An 18,829-nucleotide genomic window follows, 5' to 3' on the forward strand; every position below is an offset into this window, starting at 1 on the left:
AATGTAGGCTTTCATATTGTGCCATTTCCTTTATTTAGAAGCAGTTCTAGTTTTTGGAGAATGTGTTGTTCTTATATCTTATGGTAAACAACAAAATGGCTTAAGCCTGAGCCTGACTAATTAACGTCTATGGAGGAATGGACTTTATTAGCATTGCCATAAAGAATCAGCTCAGTGTGGTGGCAGAGCAGGGAACAGCACTTAAAATATCTCAGTCATTGTCGACAATGGCAGCTTCTAGGTCTGCAGATAAAAAAGGTTATTGGAACAAAATTAGGTAAAACCAGGCTTTTGTCACACAAAAATACACCATCCAGAGTAACTGACAATAGTGCAGCAATATAGTATATATTTTCCATAAAAGCTTCCTCTTTAACCAATGCATGGTTACTTTAGGATCTTTCCTTCAAATCTGTATTGGGATGACATTGGTTTGACACATTTTATGGATACAGCTATGGTAACATTATTCCTTATTATATGGCATGATGCTTACCTGCACAAAAGGAAAAAGTGATACTATATCTTTTTGGGAGTTTTTTTTTAACTTTTACAATTATTTATATAGGAGTGGTTATGTAGTGCTTTTTGCACAGTTATATTGCAGAATGTTAAGTGGCATCCGTTCACATCATTAATCAGCAGAGAGTTGTCTGATTAATCCCACAGAACAATAAAGAGGTAGTTGTTGAAGAAGGGCCATCTGCATTGTTTTGGGCTAGATATTAAGTAAACCATATAAACTGATAATTTCCCATTAAAGTACTTTAACAAAGTACAGGCGCGGAGTTTATTTCAGAGGAGAAATGTTAGAACAAGAGGACATACAGTAATCTAAAACTAGTGGGTCATAGGCTGTGATATAGAAAGTTGTACTTTCCTGATAGGATGGTAGATAAGTAAGACATTATTCCAATATAAGGGGTAGAGGTTGAAACAGTGAGGGAATTGGGAATTTTACCCCTTCAGCGCCAGGGGTTTTTCATAACCTAAGAACTAAAGGGTTTTAATTTGTCATTTTTACTACATTTGTTAAGCTAAGATTCCCCTTTTCCATATTTGATGAACCCACACACATTATACATTATACTTTATATTTTATATTAGTTATATTTCTTTATTTTCCTCATTTTTTCTTCGTTTGGCCCTCTCCTCTCGATCTGCCTGTGCTGATCATCCAGTAGGGAAGCAATCATAAATCCCAGCAGGGTCCACAAAGACCCTGCCGAGTCTCTCCTGTCCTTGAGTGAACTTCCAGTGCGCATCATCATTGATAACCACAGGAAAGGAATGCCCGTGATTGGGTATTCCTTGTATAATGTTGTACTGGCACTAGCGCCAAGCGATGTTACACAAGATCAAAAGACAGCCTGATCTCCTGTGTAGCGGCAAGGAGATGCCCCTGCCTCTGCAGCAAAGTCATGCGTTATGTCCTAATGGGCATCACGGCACAGCTTTTAAGGACCTACCTGTAGAGGAGCAAAGCGGTTAAACACGCATGGTATTGGCATAAAGCTATCACAAATATAAGACAACACCTAGGACTTGATGTCTGAGTCTTTTTATCATAGAAAAATGAGCCTGATGGGTTCCTTTCAAGCCTCAAATTCTATCCCACCAATTAAATAGAGCTTCTACATTTGGTTACTCAGTTTTGAGAAACACCCTTTCTGGAGGCTACGTGCAAAATATTTACATTTTAATTATTTTCCTTTCACTAAAAAGGACAGCAAGAGCATTAGTCCTATTCAATAATACTGTGTTTTCCCTTCAGGGTTATCCTACTTTAAATGAATTATTCCGTTCAGCTGATGAATTTTCATTTTTTTTTTGTTTCACTTAAAAAAAATAAAAATAAAAAGTTTAATGTTCGAGAACAGAAAAAGGGGAGAATGGATGGCCCCACGGGCATTAATCATTTTAACAATACAGTTAGCAAATAGTGGGTATGTAGCCTGAGTCGGACAATATGAATTCACTTGGGATGGGGTGAACCTGCATGACAAGCAGCTTAAAACACAAACATATCCCAAGGAAGGATTCAAGCTCTTGTCAATGGACACAAAAATATATATTTCTTTTTTTCTGGTGAGGATATTTGCATGAAAAGGGTTACTGCTGCCAACAAAAGCTCAGACTGATAGTTTTATGTTTTTGATATGTCACAAACTAGACCACATACTAACGTTTTATCTCCTACATTCAAAGGGCAATAGATCTGCAGGCAGACAGAGTCTGAATTAAAGTCTTAAATCTCATCCTAAAATAAACGAGTAAATAAAAATGAGTAAGACAAGACAACATAATCTGCAGACAATTTGCATTAAATCTTTCTCCATTCTTTCATTTTGATTTGTTGTATACCTGCAGCAAAAAAACAGTCTTTTTCATCCTTTTAAGTAGAACTCAAGGGAAGTATTTTCTGCCACAAAAAAAAAAGTCACGGGCTTTAAATCTCAACATGATGAACCAGTTCCAAGCTGGAGATGTGACCGGAGTTGTAGTCAACTGAATCTGCCATGTCCCAGTCTGCAGTAGCAGAATATTGCAGCAAGGAGCCAAAATGTGTTTGTTTTTTCCCATATTGTAAGAAAACTAAAATGTGTTTAGGAGAAACTGTCAAATGGAATGGAAGAATGTATCAGAGCCCCGGAAGGATAAGAAAATAAACACCATAGCTAGAATATATAAGAATATGTTGTGTTTCTCTTCACCTTGTCATGTTTGTTAAGCCAATCGGAATAAGTTTTAAGAAATTCAAGAAATGACCAATAGCAAATATTAAGTTACTTTTATGGTTTTTCTATGAATTGATTCAAATAAAAAATATAAAATGATGTTATCCACTCTTTGGCTACTGTTAGAATAGCTGCCTATGACTGTCAGTGGATGATGGGAGTAACAGTACGTTGCATTTGGGTTGATGCCCATGAATATGAATGTTGCATATGAATGATGCCGGTCTCTGCAATGTTAATTAAGCGCTACAATAAAGCGTGTTTGTGTACCAGTACGACTGACCTTTGCCAATATTAGTAAGCCACACATCTGAGACCTGATCCATTAAATAACTACAATAAGAACTTGCATGAAACCAGAACAACTACAATGAAACACTTCAGTTTCCATTTTCAGTTTCTCATTTACTAAATATTTGATTACATGGCAGGCTGTGCAGCACTTCCAATACATAGTAATGAGGAATCCAATTATGTCTGGATATAACCTGGTCCCAGAATAAACAGTTTTAGCCTGTAATTGGTTTTATGTTTGGATGGAATCAGAGATTTGAATTGGCCAGGTCTTCCCTTGTAATATAAGGGTTTTTTGAGGACAGACCGAGACAGTTTTGTCATACAAAACACTTTAATTTGAAACCAGGTGGTCACCCTACTAGCAACAAAAGCCAGCACACTGTGCATCTTGAAAGTGGCGCAAATTTTTTCTACGGCATAAAGATATTATACTAAGAACAGACTTCACAGACTATGTGATTCCATAAAGGACAGATATAGGAGGCTATGAAAGCTCTATGCAAGGCACTATATTTCTCTTAAGGAGTCTTCCAGGCACATCACAATTTACAACCAATCTTCACTTGTCCAGCTCAAGGTAGCATAAAAGATAATGGAACAGAAGCAGAACGAGTGTAGTGAAGTGTCAGAGCCTGATGGAAGAGAGATGCTGTTACTTTTTAATAAGGTGGGGGTGTTGGGGTTTGGAGATTAAAAGTCAGGTTGGCATAGAGGGCATTGATTTTACAGTAGTCCATACTTTTAACCCCTTTGGGAGCAATGAGCGGCTAACATTTTCTGAGCGGGACTCTATTGAGCTTTTGGTCCTGCGACAGCCCAGGCTTTTAATAACTATAAGTCCAAAAGCCAGTCGTTATAAGCAATTTTGTCGATTGCGAATATCCGCATAGTGGAACTCACTCTGTCAATATGAAAAGGGAAGAGACTCAAGATGCAAAAATGATTGTATCCTATAGGACATCAATTTAAAAAGGGGCTACAATGTACAGCACATTTCCTGTAAGCTGTGGGCGAGGAAAAACAAAAAAAAAATATAAAAATAAAATATATAAAAAAATAAATATATATATATATATATATATATATATAATTTTTTTTCACATATATAATTTCATTTTAAAGATTCCATGCCTAAAAACTAAGTAACCATATAAACTTTCCTGTGGTCAATACAGGACTAAAACTATTAAATGCAAAAATATTCCATTTCCTTTACATTTTTTTGTATAATTATATATTTATAGAAATTTAAATGCCAGTAAGTGCTTTAGGGTTACTCGATCGCAACAACGAAGGTATCGGCCCACGCATCCCAAGCGAAATATCTCCTTACAAAATAGAAACGAGCTGGATTTTTAAGCAGAATACATCATCAAACATACAGAGGGGCTTACTTACTTCACAGAGCAACGTAATGCCATGCCGTTACACTTCTGTGGCGCTGCCAATTCCTAGGACAATCCATACTTTTGTTCTGCGCATTTCTAAAACGCCATAATCTTTCTTCCCGTTAGAGTGACACACACACATCTTTCCTAAGGAGCTATCTTTCTGAAACTTGCTGAAGGCCTGCTGTTTTACTGGGACCAGGGCAGCTTTAGAGAAAGGACTATAAGCTTCACTTTAAAAGCTGGAATAACAGATTTTCTTGTGAGTTCACTTTGACATTTTGTAACACAGCTCTATGAGGCCAGTAACCTTTCCATAAATTTCAGATGATGCACTGCATGTATGAACATGTAAAAAGCTTCTCTTCTAGAAGCCCAGTGCAGGAAACGCCAGATGGAAGAAATGAATACATTCTAGACAGGATTTTTATTCTTACAACATGAACTGTCTGTTAGTCTCAAAAAAGACATCGACATAGAAGAGGCTTTAAATATAATTATTATTATTATAATAAAAAGCCACCCTTAACTTTCCTAGCTCGTAGATCAACTCTCTTTGTGTTATAATTTACTTTTTTTGTTCCACTGGAAGCAAGTTTTTCTGCTTACAAGCCAAGAAACTTCATAATTTGCAAGACCACCCAGAACTAACGCTTCCTATGTTTTAAAGGGCCAGTTGTCACTCATTCTACGAGTGCCCTAATACTTGAATTGAGCAAATCTGTAAGTGATATTTTCCAACCTTAGAGGAAACTATCCTCACGCAAACAGATTCTGGCTTGAATACCAACAAGTAGCAGCACTGATAGTAAGTAGTTAAGACAAGCCTTGATCCCACCATATAGGCAACCAAGAACATTGCGTGTTAAACTCAGCCCCACCAAAGTTCTGCTAGAAACCCTGGGGTTGACAGGGACATCAAGGGATAAGTGAAGATAAATCATCAAAGAGGGGCGATATAGTAATTAGTATGAAACAAAGTATATACGTATGGCTGCCATTATACTTGGTTTCCAATGTCCTCAGCTATCCATCTATGATAATAAAAAAATACTGCATAATATACAGAAGGCGTCTTAGAAAAACATTTAATTAAGAAATTACATTCCCACAACTCTATACTGTAGATAAAAAGAAAATCATCAGGGATGACTCTTGCAAATTCACCAGTTCTGGCAATGTAACCACACCTAATCAATGTCCTGAGAAAAAGTCCGTTCAGAAATCAATGCTAAGAGCAAATTTCTCTTTTGTGACTAAGAGATGTTATTGGCAAATGTTATGTTAAAAAATGTTGTCTTCTTATTTACACATTTATTCTCAGCAAAAGCCAAAACAATTCTGCCTTTTTCAACTTTTCAAAACTTTGTTGGTTTTTTTTTGTAAGTATTTCTAGGTATGTAGTATTTCCATTTTTTTGTCCTTTTCTAAATAATTTGAGCAGGTCCACTTGCTAATATATCCTTGAGACTTAGCTGAAAAAGCAGCAGCAAACTCATATATTCACAAATGCTAGCGCACTTTCACACTTGAAAAGAAAAAAAAGTAAATTTGACAACAACTGTGAAAGCGAAAAAAGGAACCAACTCGTGTTGCTTGCAGTTCAGAATCAGAATCATTGATTACATTCATGGAAAAAAAACCCTCCAAATAAATCTAAAAAAAAATAAATCATAAGGAGTGTGTACATAAACTCCAGTGCATCAGTGGCCCCAAGTGGATGGAGGAGGCATTTCCTTTCAAGCCAGTGGAGTATGTAGGGCATTCACTATTCACTTGGGGCCACTAGAGCAAAGAAGTATACATACACAATCCCGTGTTCAGTGGTCATTTTAGAATCTGCAGCCTTTGGGCTATGAAGGATCATTATCTTTTCTTTTTTTTCTGTTTAAACATCTTTTTTTTGTTTATCATCTCTGGAGAGCCCCTTATATTAAGTGTTAATGCCCACCCCCTCCAGTGCCAAAAGAGTAGACAGTGATTTTTACTCAAAGAAACAGAACAAATTGATAAAACAACCATGATATCATTCAGAAGCTTGTTAGTAATGCTACTAGTCAGGTAGAGTAATACTCCAGGGAGCTCTTCTGAAAAGGACAGAGAATTATGAATACAAAGAGTAACACAACATTTATAATTACATTCAACAGAATAATATCGTTTAACCACAATGGCAATATTGGACATTTGTGATTTTCATTTTTAATACGAACACATTTGGGGGAAAAAATGGGATACCAGATTAAAAAAAAAAAAAAAAAAAAGAGTAAAATAAAAACGCACTTGTATACACATATACGAACAGCTAAAACAAAGAAAGTGCAATCACTGCAGATAAGTTCTGACATGGAGTTTTACAGTGACTACTCATCATTGTGCAAACTGTCTGAGAACTTTAATCCTGCAGGTCCTGTAGCTGGCAGTGACAGACAGAGAGGAACCAAGAGTTGGAATTTTGAACAGGGCAGGATTTGCAGGCCAATTAAGTTGCAATTGGTAAATTGATTTTCGACAACTCCATTGTTTTCCCCAGACAGAAATTCCTTTTGCGCTTTATGACTCAGGAACATCAGGGACAACAATTAAAGAGCAAACCAACTGCTAGAACTTCAGGGAATTAAAATGAAAGGATAAAAAGAAGCAGAACAGGTGTTATTTCTCTAACAGAAAACACGGTTTATTGGAAGAACAGTAAAAACAAAAAAAAATGAAACAATGGAGCATTTTCTTGTAACTCGTGCTAAATCGGAACAAGTCCAATCAAAATATATTGATATTACATACATTATTTAGCTAGGGTTTATGATTGGCTCATTGTCATTTTCAAAAGTGACAGTAGTCAATTCACAAGACTATAAATAAAAGTCTAATTTCTGGGATAAAAGAGAAGCTGAAAGAGTGAAGCACCAGTAAGAACATGTTAGGACACAACAAAGGACTCCGTTTTAAAGATGAGCAGATGGTACTGTGTGTTATTCAAGAGGAAGTGAAGCCCTAAATATCTTGCATACCTTTCCACAAGCACTGAACAAGTTGTGTCTATAGAAACCTAAGCCGGTGTTAATTGTGGCAGAATACGAGCATAAGCCAAAAATTTCAGTGTCAGGAACCATGTACGCTTTCAACTAAATGTTTGTAGCACCGCAGGAAAAGACCTCCTGTCATCTACTGCGACTCTCACAAAAGCAGGTAAGGGTGGCAAAACGTACACAAATAATTTACTTCGCTGTACATTTTATTTTTATTTTTTAGTCTCCAAGGTACATAATAAAGCAAGTCTTGCGACATGATGGGAGCTCTATCAAGGGAAAATGACAGAGGGACTTTTATGGATGCTGAAATTGTTCTAATAAAAAAACAAAATACACTTCAGATAACAAATCATTTGGGAAACCAAATGCCTACCCCAACAGGAAAAAGGTACATTAATACTATACTGCGCAATAGCTAAGAAATAGGTCTCTGGATTAACCAGGTAACCAGTAATCAATATAGATCTATAAAACCACTTTATGTCTGTGCCATTTTGTATTTTTAACCTTTAAAATACGAGATTTCCTTTATATTTATTTGATACAAAAATTATAACAGTTAAGCATGCTAATAAATTCTGCATTAAAGTAGAAAGGCAATAACAGATGCTGTCATGAATTATAAATAGATGAATGTCCCTGACACCAACAGACTTCTGGATTCAGATTCTTGTCAGGTATGATTACCTGAATTTACCCCCAAATGTCCTTGCTCTGATTGTTAGTAAATCAAGCTGTTCAGACACACACTAACTCACAGGAGGATTGTACTCACAGGGAAGCCATAAAAGACCTTACACAGGATTCTATTCAACTGTCTTTTTTTTTTTTAAAGAAAAAAAACCTGGTAACTGAGAAAAATATATATTTCTCAATATAACTTATGAAGCTCCAATGTAATCAAAGTTGTGATATATATATATATATATATATATATACTGACCAATACTCTGATATAACATTTGTTGCCTTGCCCCAAGCCTCGCATGTACTTGTGATAATGGTCATGTGCATTAAGCCCACCAGGATCTATTCTGCACCCTTTAACTTTATCCTGACTACCTAGACAGGCATTGTTCCCTACATAACAGGCATTCTATCAAGGCTAGAGAACACAAAGTAATGAACCCTTAGTGTTGATTTCAGCAGAATAACACCAGGCTGACAACCTGGTTCCTTTTAGCATCAACCTGGAAAGCAGTTCACTTGAAGGATATCAATGTCTTCCTCTGTATCCCTGCTAGCGATTACTGTGTACTATTCAGTTTGCACAAGATTTTAGTGCATGTGGTATCTCATGATCAAGCAGAGAAACTAAGACAATGCAACACTGTGTGGTGGCCTAAAATATTGTGAAATGGTACCTTATACTGTATGTTGCAGAATATTTAATGTAAAATTAAATGTATTGGTTGTTAAGTAGAATATCATTATGATAATTAAAGATAATCACACAAGGGTAAGATGTGGTTCTGCAACTGATTTGTATGTTATATTCTAGTCTTGCTATATTGTGAGAGTTAACATTTTTGGGGAATTGGACTTCCTCTGTGCAGGATTAAAAGCACATTTAGTCAAGTTTTTCAAACCCTTCCTAAAATAACACATTCACAGAAGCCTTAGAAATCACCCTGTAGGGCTCCTTTCTAGTCAACAAACCAGCAATTAGCATCTGTGAGAACTTTCACAGGTTATTGTTTACCCATGAACATTTCATGATTTGCCAATCCTGGAAAGAGGAAGAATTAATGATCTGAGACCAAGTAACTGAAGAACAATATTCTTGGCAGCTTCGTACCGCTGTTTGAAGTGCCTAGGATTGCCAGTGACAGTCTTTCGTTTTGGGTTTCATGTCCCTAATCCGTCTTTTCACTGGTTAAGAAGGTATGATCTCCACCAATATTGATCCTGTAAAGTTGTAAGATATGGAATTCTAAGCAGAGTACTGGCTGATCCAATTGATACTGATCAATTTTGTACATCAGCTCTATAAGATTTTGTATGGACTGAAATACCTGGAGACAACAGCCAAATTACATTCCTGATTAAGGTCAGTTTAGGGCATATCTTCCTCTGTTGCTAGTTAAAAGTTAATCCTTAACAGAATATGCGAACAACTGATTTCTCAACAATTCAACAGCTCCTGTTCAGCTTTATCCGGCCATGGAGACAAAGAAGAAAGTATCTGATGGTTGCCTCTTATATATATTTCTTATTTTTGTGTTATGCAGGCTATGATTAGCTCAGTTTTTTTAAGTCATAACAATGGGGTAAATACAGTGCTGCAAAATATGATAGCGAGTATGTAGATTAAATAATGATAATAATGGAAGCTGTGAATTTCTTGACAAATGAAAGATCTAGGCAGTCGTCCAGAGACCGATTTAGTCCAAGAGTAGCACCATCAAAGGCAGCACAGATCACTATGATTTGTTTACTCTGGTGGTAGAAGTATTCTAGGTGATCAAGTCTAAAACCTCTTAAATCTTCACTATTCATCTGAACAAGGGAGAAAATAACACATTGGTACTACTTTGCTCTGGGGAAGGGGGCTTATAAAAAGGATTATATTGCCCGCTCCCTTGTTCAAGACACAGGTACGCAGGATAAATGCATTGCTGGAGACCCCACCATCGCCACAAGCATTACAATTCTTTTAATATCGGATTTCTAGTTTGGAAATAAATGCATCCTTACCTCAACTATACTTAAATGGTTAAACTAAATGTTTGCTTTAGTGTGAAGAAACAAACCTAATGTTTCTAGGCAATAAAACCGCTTTCAAGAACAGCTCTACAGCAACTGAAAGAACACATCTTAATTAGTATTAATGTCACAGTTTAAAAGGCATACTACTGAGAAAGGACATTTTATTTAATCTGTGAAACTATGGCGAATATACAGTGATTAATCCCATTAGAGCTGCACAACTGTGTAAATACCAGCCAGATTTATCCAAATAAGTATTAGTATTCCACGTCATCAGTTTTAAAGATAAAAACGAAATACCCCACTTTCTAGCAGCCATATATTTCTAAATTTACAGATCCCATCTTGGAACGGCCAGTGTAAGTGCCAAAAGAAACTGCAAATTGATCTCCCTCTCAACAGATAACAATGAAAAGGACTTCAAGAACACGATCTTATGACTGGGGTATGCTCTTCATGTGTATATTTAGGTGTTTATCTTTTCATATATCTAATTAAGCTGTTATAATACTTAATATTGTACGTGTAGCTTGTATATTGTAACTATTAAAGTGTACCGTGCCGCATGTACTGTAAATCTTGTGCTTTAAGACCTGCAGAGTGAAATTTATATATATATATATATATATATATATATATATATATATATATATATATACACACGCTAAATAAATCATATTACATGTTGGAATGTATAGCATTAGAAACGTTTCAAAGCACCATGAAAATATATATATAAAAAAAAAAAAAAAAGGCTGCTACCGAACATCAATAAAACAAAACCAGTGTGTCATCTCTAGCACAGGAGATGGACAAGAGTAATATTTTACCTATTTCACAAAACTAGGTTTTATAAATAACTTCTATGAGTTTCCTTGAGCAGTATGGCTGGGCTTGGTTAGGATTCTGCTTTCTTCCTCTAGCGAGCCTGTAAATCTCCCAATCAATTAATTTTACAAGGTTCCTTGTTTGTAAAGAAATTTATGACAACCTAAGGCATAAAGCTTTATCACCATCAGATGGCATTTCTTAGAACTTTAACTGTAAACTGGATTAAATATAATTGATTATAATAAGGTGAATATTGGTGGTAAGACGATGCCAGCAGATGAAAAAGTCATCAAAAACCACTTCCTAACCATAAGGCATTTTTCATCAAATTACTATCTATATATTATTTCACCTCTAAACCTTTATTAATAGTATCATTAGCCCTTTTTTAATAAACTGGCTTGTGCTTAAAAGTAAAGAGCTTCTCCATCTTGCCATGTGAACTGGTCTTTTTAATCGGAGGCCTTGCAATTCAGATAGGGTGTTCTAAAACACCCATGTCTCGTCACACTACCATGAGGTAACCTCTACACCCACATCTGTTCTGAGTTATGTTGTCAGGTCTGCAAAGTATCTGTCAAAGTGATTGGGAGAGATTATTCTCCCCTGTCTACCATATGATTACACATACATATATATAGTAACAGGAGCCAGGGGGTCTACCTTTCTCGTAGCAAAAGACAGCTACAGGGTTGGTAGCCGCTCTGCTTTTGAGACCAGAGAAAGTTATCCCAAAGAACCGTACCACTAGTTGCGACACGACAGTCAGGTTAAAAAGAAGACTGGGACTGGGTATAGTTTATATAGTCACTTTCACCAGGGGAAGGGAAACTGACAAACACAGGAAACAGGAATGGTTTAACATAATGTATACATAACACAATGGCATGGATTATGCAGACAACATCAGCATCAACAAATCTCCTCACACATTCAACGATAGAGAATACACAACAGAGGATTAGGAAAGTAACACTCAAACGTAGACTAGACAGTGACTCATTCTTAATTCACATAGAAATGGAAACAAGAGGTGAATATAAAAATATTACAATTTAACCCCTGTAAGTCAATGTAAATTTGCAGTCCCAATACAGGGGTCCAGCATCTAAAATTCTACATATACACACACGTACATGATATACATATATGCACACACAAGAAATCAGAGCACACACAGCAAATACTATGTCAGGTATGATCACCTGAGGCATTACTATTTGCATAAAACACTTTTCCTTTCCACCCCTGCAGACAAAGGGTTGCATAGCCTACTTTACAAAAGAAAGAATGGATACAGTGTCTTTTTTGGTAGCAACCGGATACAAAATGCATTCAAACTAGTTATTGTTATCACTGCTTTGATTTGCTCTATGTTAGGCCTACAAAACAGGAGATATAATCTCACAACAGATGAAGGACAAATACACAATGGAACGTCTTTTAGTTTTATTTAAAAGGGAACAAACTTGTGACATCTGGGCATTAGGGAAATCATGGTGCCGGCATATACTCTATAATATAAAACAGGATTGGCTGGCGGATAAACATTTAGCCCGCATAGTCTGCCTATTTTCTTTCCTGCTTTAAAAGCCTCACAGCCTTCTTGGCCCTTGGTTTTCTCTTATAGTCAGATAATACAAATACATTGATAGTGACAGCAGAAAAGAACCAACAGACCCATCCAGCTTGTCCTTTTTTGAATCCATCTTTACAAACAACCAACTGAGCCCCTCCAGTCACCCCCTTTCTGAATCATCTTTTACTTTAACTCTTTAGAATAGCTCAAATGCACATTCCACGCTTTAGCTTCAAAAGCTATAGAAGATATTTTTATATTTATTGATCTATATAAAGCAAATTATGCCATGTGGAAAATAAGACTACCGGTGGCAAATCTGACTGTACTTCGATATAATTCCCATGGAAAACAGACGAGGAGGTAATTGTATTCAAGAGGAGTGTTCATGCTCTGTTTGATTACTCCCTCCGGTACTTTACGTAGGTGGTGAATTTTACAAATTTCCTGCAGAAAGGCAAGTTCAGTCTCAGACTCTCTTAGATGTGCCTCACCTCCAATCCTCAATCTGACAAATACAACCAGGAGAGGTGGACAAGGTTCAGCGAATAAATCTTATGACACATGTACCATCACTCACGCCAGCCACAGAGAAATGTTGGCAAGCGACACATACGTTCTAGGCAAACGTTAACAATAAAGGTTGTGCTGAACTTCCTTCCTAACTGTGATAGTATCTCAGAACGCACATGCTCCAGCACGTCTAGCATAAGGGGGGGGGGGGAGGGCAATTCTGCACAGTAGTCATAGACAGGCTGCTAATTCCAAAACCCACAAAGGCTAGTCTCAGTGTAAATTAAACAGTTCATTATTAAATAGACAACCGAACAGGAAAAAAATGTAAAAAGATCAAACTTTTTTTTATTCTGTATTTCAACTGTTATAAACTGAGCAAAAGAGGCAGAAGTGTTATAGGCACTGAATTGGGGGGATATGTGTAATAGGTGTGATAATGGGTAGGGCCCAAGTGAGAAGGAGATGGGACCGACCACCTTAACCGAACAGCCATACAATCAGTCTATCTTTCCCATGACTATATTATATAATAATGTGTGTATGTATACATATATATATGTACATATATATGTACATATATATGTATATACGTATATACATACATATACACATACATACACATATATATACATATGTATATATATATATATATACATATGTATATATACATATATATGTATTGTGGTAAAGTGTATGGGAGAGTGGTTGATGGGATATATATCTCACCTGGTTTCCTCAGCCAGGCACGGTAGCAAACCCAGGATCCCTCAGGTGAAGCTTCCTAAGCTCATTACTGGGGAGGAAGCCTTAAAAGAGAGGGCTGTTAGGTTTGAAGGGGGGAGGAGAAACTGAGTGAAGGAGCAGCTACAGCCAGTGCTGCAGCCCACCAGGTATGAAGCTTTACCTATGGAAAACCTGTTACTTTGCTTTGTGCCAGACCTTAGGCTTGTAGAGAGGTATCCGGATGTTTAGTTAGAGCCGGACAGGCTTAGAGTTTGTTTTGTTTACAAGGTGCTCTGTGCCTACAGCATCCAAATAAACATGCTTTACGTTTGAAACCTGTGTGAATACAGTCATTGCCGTCCCATGTGTGAGCTGTCCCCTACAATATATATATACACATATATATCTATATACATACAGTACAGTGTGAGAGCATGCAGTATGGTGCACATGGAGGCAGATTATCCAGGGCACTAGAAACCCTAGGGTTGCCCTGTGTATCACAGTTAAAGTGTTAACAGATGTGACTTCATCTTAATTTTACTGATTGACAGATTTCAAAATGATTAGAATCATTGTTAGGAAATACAATAGAATCTTTGTGACGAACTATGAAATAGTAAAAAAAAAAATCCAAAAAAAAATCAGCTTTATTTATTTCAGGGTCAAACCACTAATTGAGCTCTCTGGCACATTAGGTTTATAAACATTACTGAATCGGTAATTTCATTTTTACACCTAAAGGTTCAGTTACATGAAATCACAAACCTATCAGTGGCTGTCAAATGACAACGAAGCATTAGCTGAAAATTATAAATGAAGCTTTATGAAATGCAAAGTTGTATGTGACTAAAAAATGTATTCTCACAAAGATTTGGACAGTAATATGAAAGTGTTAAATTCAGCTAAGTAGGTGAATCAACACCTTCAACCCTTTTAGTTTTTAGAATAATGCACTGCTCGGTCATACTTATGAAAATTCTATGGAAAAACCATTCAATTTATGTTGAATGGAGTATGCAGGACCTGAATTTCTGAATATATATGTATTTAAAAAAAAAATTGCTGCATGCTTTGCAACCGAAAATTAAACCCATTTCAATGTTGCTTCAGGAACCTAAGCACAGTTCATGTAGAAAACAAGTTTACTACACACAACAAAGCTCTTATCGTTTTCTTTTCTCCATCAAACATGCTTCAATCACAACACATTTTCATATATGAATAAGCAATTCCTTTTAGTGCACACCATTAGAGCGTTTTGGAGAATACAAAAGACTGCAAAGACCTACGTTTAAATAAAACCTTATTGATCTCGGATATAAACCTTTCAACCATTTAACTCAAAGAAACCAGAACCTGAAACAAATATGCATGAAAAACATATTTTGAGGTCTGAACTGGGTTAACATAGTTATTCAGAAATTGAACTGGGTAGAGTCCTTTACATTCTAATCAGACCATTCAATCAATTAAATGCATTTTAATGCATCAGTTTTGCTAAATTTAAGTCATGTTTATGCATCCAAAAAATGTTACATACTTAAGGATACTAGAACAAGAGGCTATAGTCTGAAACTAGACGGTCAGACGTAAGGAAGTTTCACTTTACAGACCATTGTGGATGAATGGAACCTCAAGTGGCGGGGGCTAATACAACAAGGAAATGTAAAAATACATGGGATAGGCATTGGTAATCTGACTGTAAGACAAGATCAAGAACTGATTAAGGTTTGAGTCTTTACATCAGGAAAAATGGGCGGACTAGAAGGGGCCAAATGGTTCTTTTGTGTTGTCAAATTCTACGTTATGTTTTTAATTCTATATAACGTAACATAGCTGAGAAATAAAAAAGACCGGTGTTTGCATTGTTTACTAAATAATGAAATGTTTAGATTTCTCTTTTAAGGAAAGAAACAGAAATTAAATTCAAACTTCCCAGGCCTAGCTGAGGGGATTGCTACCAAGCCTGAAATATTTCTCACATTAACTTATGATATATAGAGACCTGGAATGCTCTATCTGATGTTTACCAGTCGGAAGGAAAAGAAGAAGAAGAAGGCTTTATTTTTTTGTATATTTGAATGTTCTGTACGTGTGTGTTAAATAAAAAGGCCTTTCTTTCACATCTGGAAATACTCTATATTTGTAGAGGTCAAGATAATATAGCCTCAATCATTCATGTCAGATAGAGAACAAACAGCAACCATTGCACAAAGCTTTCTTTGCAAAAGACAAGCTGATATTTTGCACACTTTCCACTGTGTACAAATGACATAAGTGACCTTTAAATTTGTGCGTTCATTGAGCACGTTTTCTAAACCTGGCTCTAGATTGTTCTGAAACATTTTACACTCCGGTACCCCTGTCAGGACTGTATAGAAAATCCATTCCTTCCTTTGATTGTACTTGTGTGACTTCCAACCTCCAAGCTCTTGCTTCTCATAAAGACAGCCTTAATGAAATCCCTTCTCAGAATCATTTATATTTATATATTTAAAAAAAACCAAAAAACATTTATCCGAAAATGAATTTCCAATCCAAATTCAAAGTAAATACCATATAAATTCTCTGAATGTTTATCTAACTAATTACATTACAGCTGGATACACTGGTGAGATAATGGGGTCAGCTAGGTCGGTTCATTTGTCTTTAATCATTTTTTACTTTGAGCATTTATTTAACATTTCTTCCGTGAGAAGTGGAAATTAAAATACTAAGAGAAAATCTCTGGTGCCAAGAAAAACAAAAATAAACAAAAAATACTACAGATCAGAAAATTCAGTGTATTTTGAAGATGGGAACAGAATAATTAAAAGTCATCAGCTTTTGTTTACATGACTGATCCATCACTGTTTTGCACTATTAGGCCCATTTCTCTTTCATTAAAAACATCTACCCTAGCCATAAAGAAACATCCTAAACAAAGGATGAATGCTTGTGTCAAAAGCAGTCCAGAAATCCACGGTAATAAAGATCTCTCCACACTATTTTTACAACTGATATTTTGCAGGAAAAAAACCCCCAAAAACTATCATTTACTTCTTTTCATTTACCCCCAGAATGGCTTGGGGTGAGGGGAGTCTCACTATCATAGAAGTAGGAGGGCTACAGTTTACCTTGCCTTGTGTTAAGGCATAAGGATGAGGTGTTAGTAAATAGCCAGCATTAAAATGCAGTCAGCAACCATGGAAGGTGCAAAGAATCATTTTTACAATCTGAATGGAATGCTGGTTTCTTTAAGCAGCAATTGCAGTTTTTACCACTTGTCACGTGGAAGACAAGTGGAATAGCATGAGAGCCACTCAAGCACAAAAAAGGATTGAAAATTAATAGCTGGAGATATGCCATCTCCCTTATTACGGTATAGATTTTTCATTAAAATGAACACATGCACATTTTACATCCTGACATACCTGTCTTGGGATTTATTGCAAAGAATCCTTGCGGGTTACCACTTGAAATTCTGTAGGTTAGCTTGTCGTTGGAACTGGAGTCTGGATCAAAAGCTGTAATCTGCACAACAGATACATCCTTGGGTGAATTTTCCATAATTTCTGGATGGTACACGGGTTCGGTTGTTTGTGGAGCATTGTCATTAACATCTTCTATCTCTATGTATACTTCGATGAAAGATGAAAGGGGAACCACACCACGGTCTGTAGCATACACAGTCAACCAGTAGTGAGAAGTAGTTTCACGGTCCAGAACATCCACTGTCCGTATAGTACCTAAACCAAAAAAAGACAGAGTTTAGAGCAAAACTAAATTCATTTTAAATTACAATTCAATGAAATAAAAATCAGCTACCATCTATTTATTTAAATCAGCAAATGTAAGTATAGTGAGAAAGAAAGTTACGGCACTATAGCATTGCAAAATAGCAGAATCACATTACAATTGACTAGAACAGGAAAAGTCATATCTTTTGGATCACATTTAATAGATTATCAGACAAGCAAAGAATGTGAAATATGAAACCTGGTCACAGAGGTGGGGAGGGGGGACTGCTGGGATACATATGCATACTTTTATAATGTATGTGAATTTGGTGTACACTAATGAGCTAAATAGCTGCCAAAGCAAGAAAGAAGAAGCTGCAAGGATTGATGGGTCAATAAATACATACAGGTACCCACTACAAAATGAGTGCAATTAAAAAAAAAAAAATGGCCAAAAGCCATAATAGTATGTCGTAAATGATAAAACACACAATGCACTGCCATTCGTATGGAAAAATTATGTGATACATATACAGTAGGCAAACAATAACAGGCTTGCAAACATGTTAGCAGAATTCTTATTTCTCTATGTGTGATGGCTTTCTAGTATATATATATATATATATATATATATATATATATATATATCAGTATCATCGTTCCATCCATATTATAATCATATCGTCCTTGAATTCTAAATGCTCCAAATATGTAAAATGGCCTGTACAAATGATGTAAAAACAGAAGGTGAAGTACTGGGTTTATATCTCTAGATTATAAATTTGTTTGAGCAGGGCCCTCCTTACCTGTTGTTTCTGTTAGTCAAATTTTATATTATATGCTACTTGTTAATATAGCCTGTTTACCCATTACACAGTGCTGCTGAATATGATGGCGCTATATAAAGCAATAAGTAATAATATCTAGAAAAAAACAACATATTTCAGCATGCTTGAAATTCTTCACCTAGGTTTTTTTATTATTTGTTCTGGGTTGAACTACAGCCAAGGAAACCCCCTGGTGTGTGAGTTGTATCACCATACATACTGAAGGATACTTTCTGTATTTATGTAACTGGCTTTTTTGAAAGGTGCTTTTAATTCTTGCCAAACAACTTAGTACATTAAGACCATTTTCTCCCTGGGATTTCTTGAAGCAAAAGGGGAAAGAGACTTATTCAAGACCGCAAGAAAAAAAGTCACTTGGCTTTAAAAGGGACAATCAAGCCATCATATGCACGCTAATGCTTATGATACCTGCATGGTCCCTTTACATTTTCATGTTGTCTCTACAG

The 18,829-nt window shown here is 36.1% G+C and overlaps 1 protein-coding gene across 4 annotated transcripts in view; it reads right to left on the reverse strand.

Moving 5' to 3' along the window:
* LOC149285585 (protocadherin Fat 1-like) overlaps positions 1 to 18,829 on the reverse strand; it is a 92,533-nt gene that overhangs the window by 59,263 nt on the left and 14,441 nt on the right. For all 4 annotated transcript variants that reach the window (XM_089495150.1, XM_089495149.1, XM_089495148.1 and 1 more), the window contains exon 2: positions 17,230 to 17,544. In XM_089495150.1, the coding sequence (XP_089351276.1) occupies positions 17,230 to 17,544 (315 nt within the window). The remainder of the gene's footprint in view (positions 1 to 17,229; positions 17,545 to 18,829) is intronic.

This window comes from Sceloporus occidentalis, unplaced genomic scaffold (assembly GCF_023333645.1).
Source record: "Sceloporus occidentalis isolate IW3139 unplaced genomic scaffold, rSceOcc1.0.p SCAF_77, whole genome shotgun sequence".
Classification (NCBI taxonomy): domain Eukaryota; kingdom Metazoa; phylum Chordata; class Lepidosauria; order Squamata; family Phrynosomatidae; genus Sceloporus; species Sceloporus occidentalis.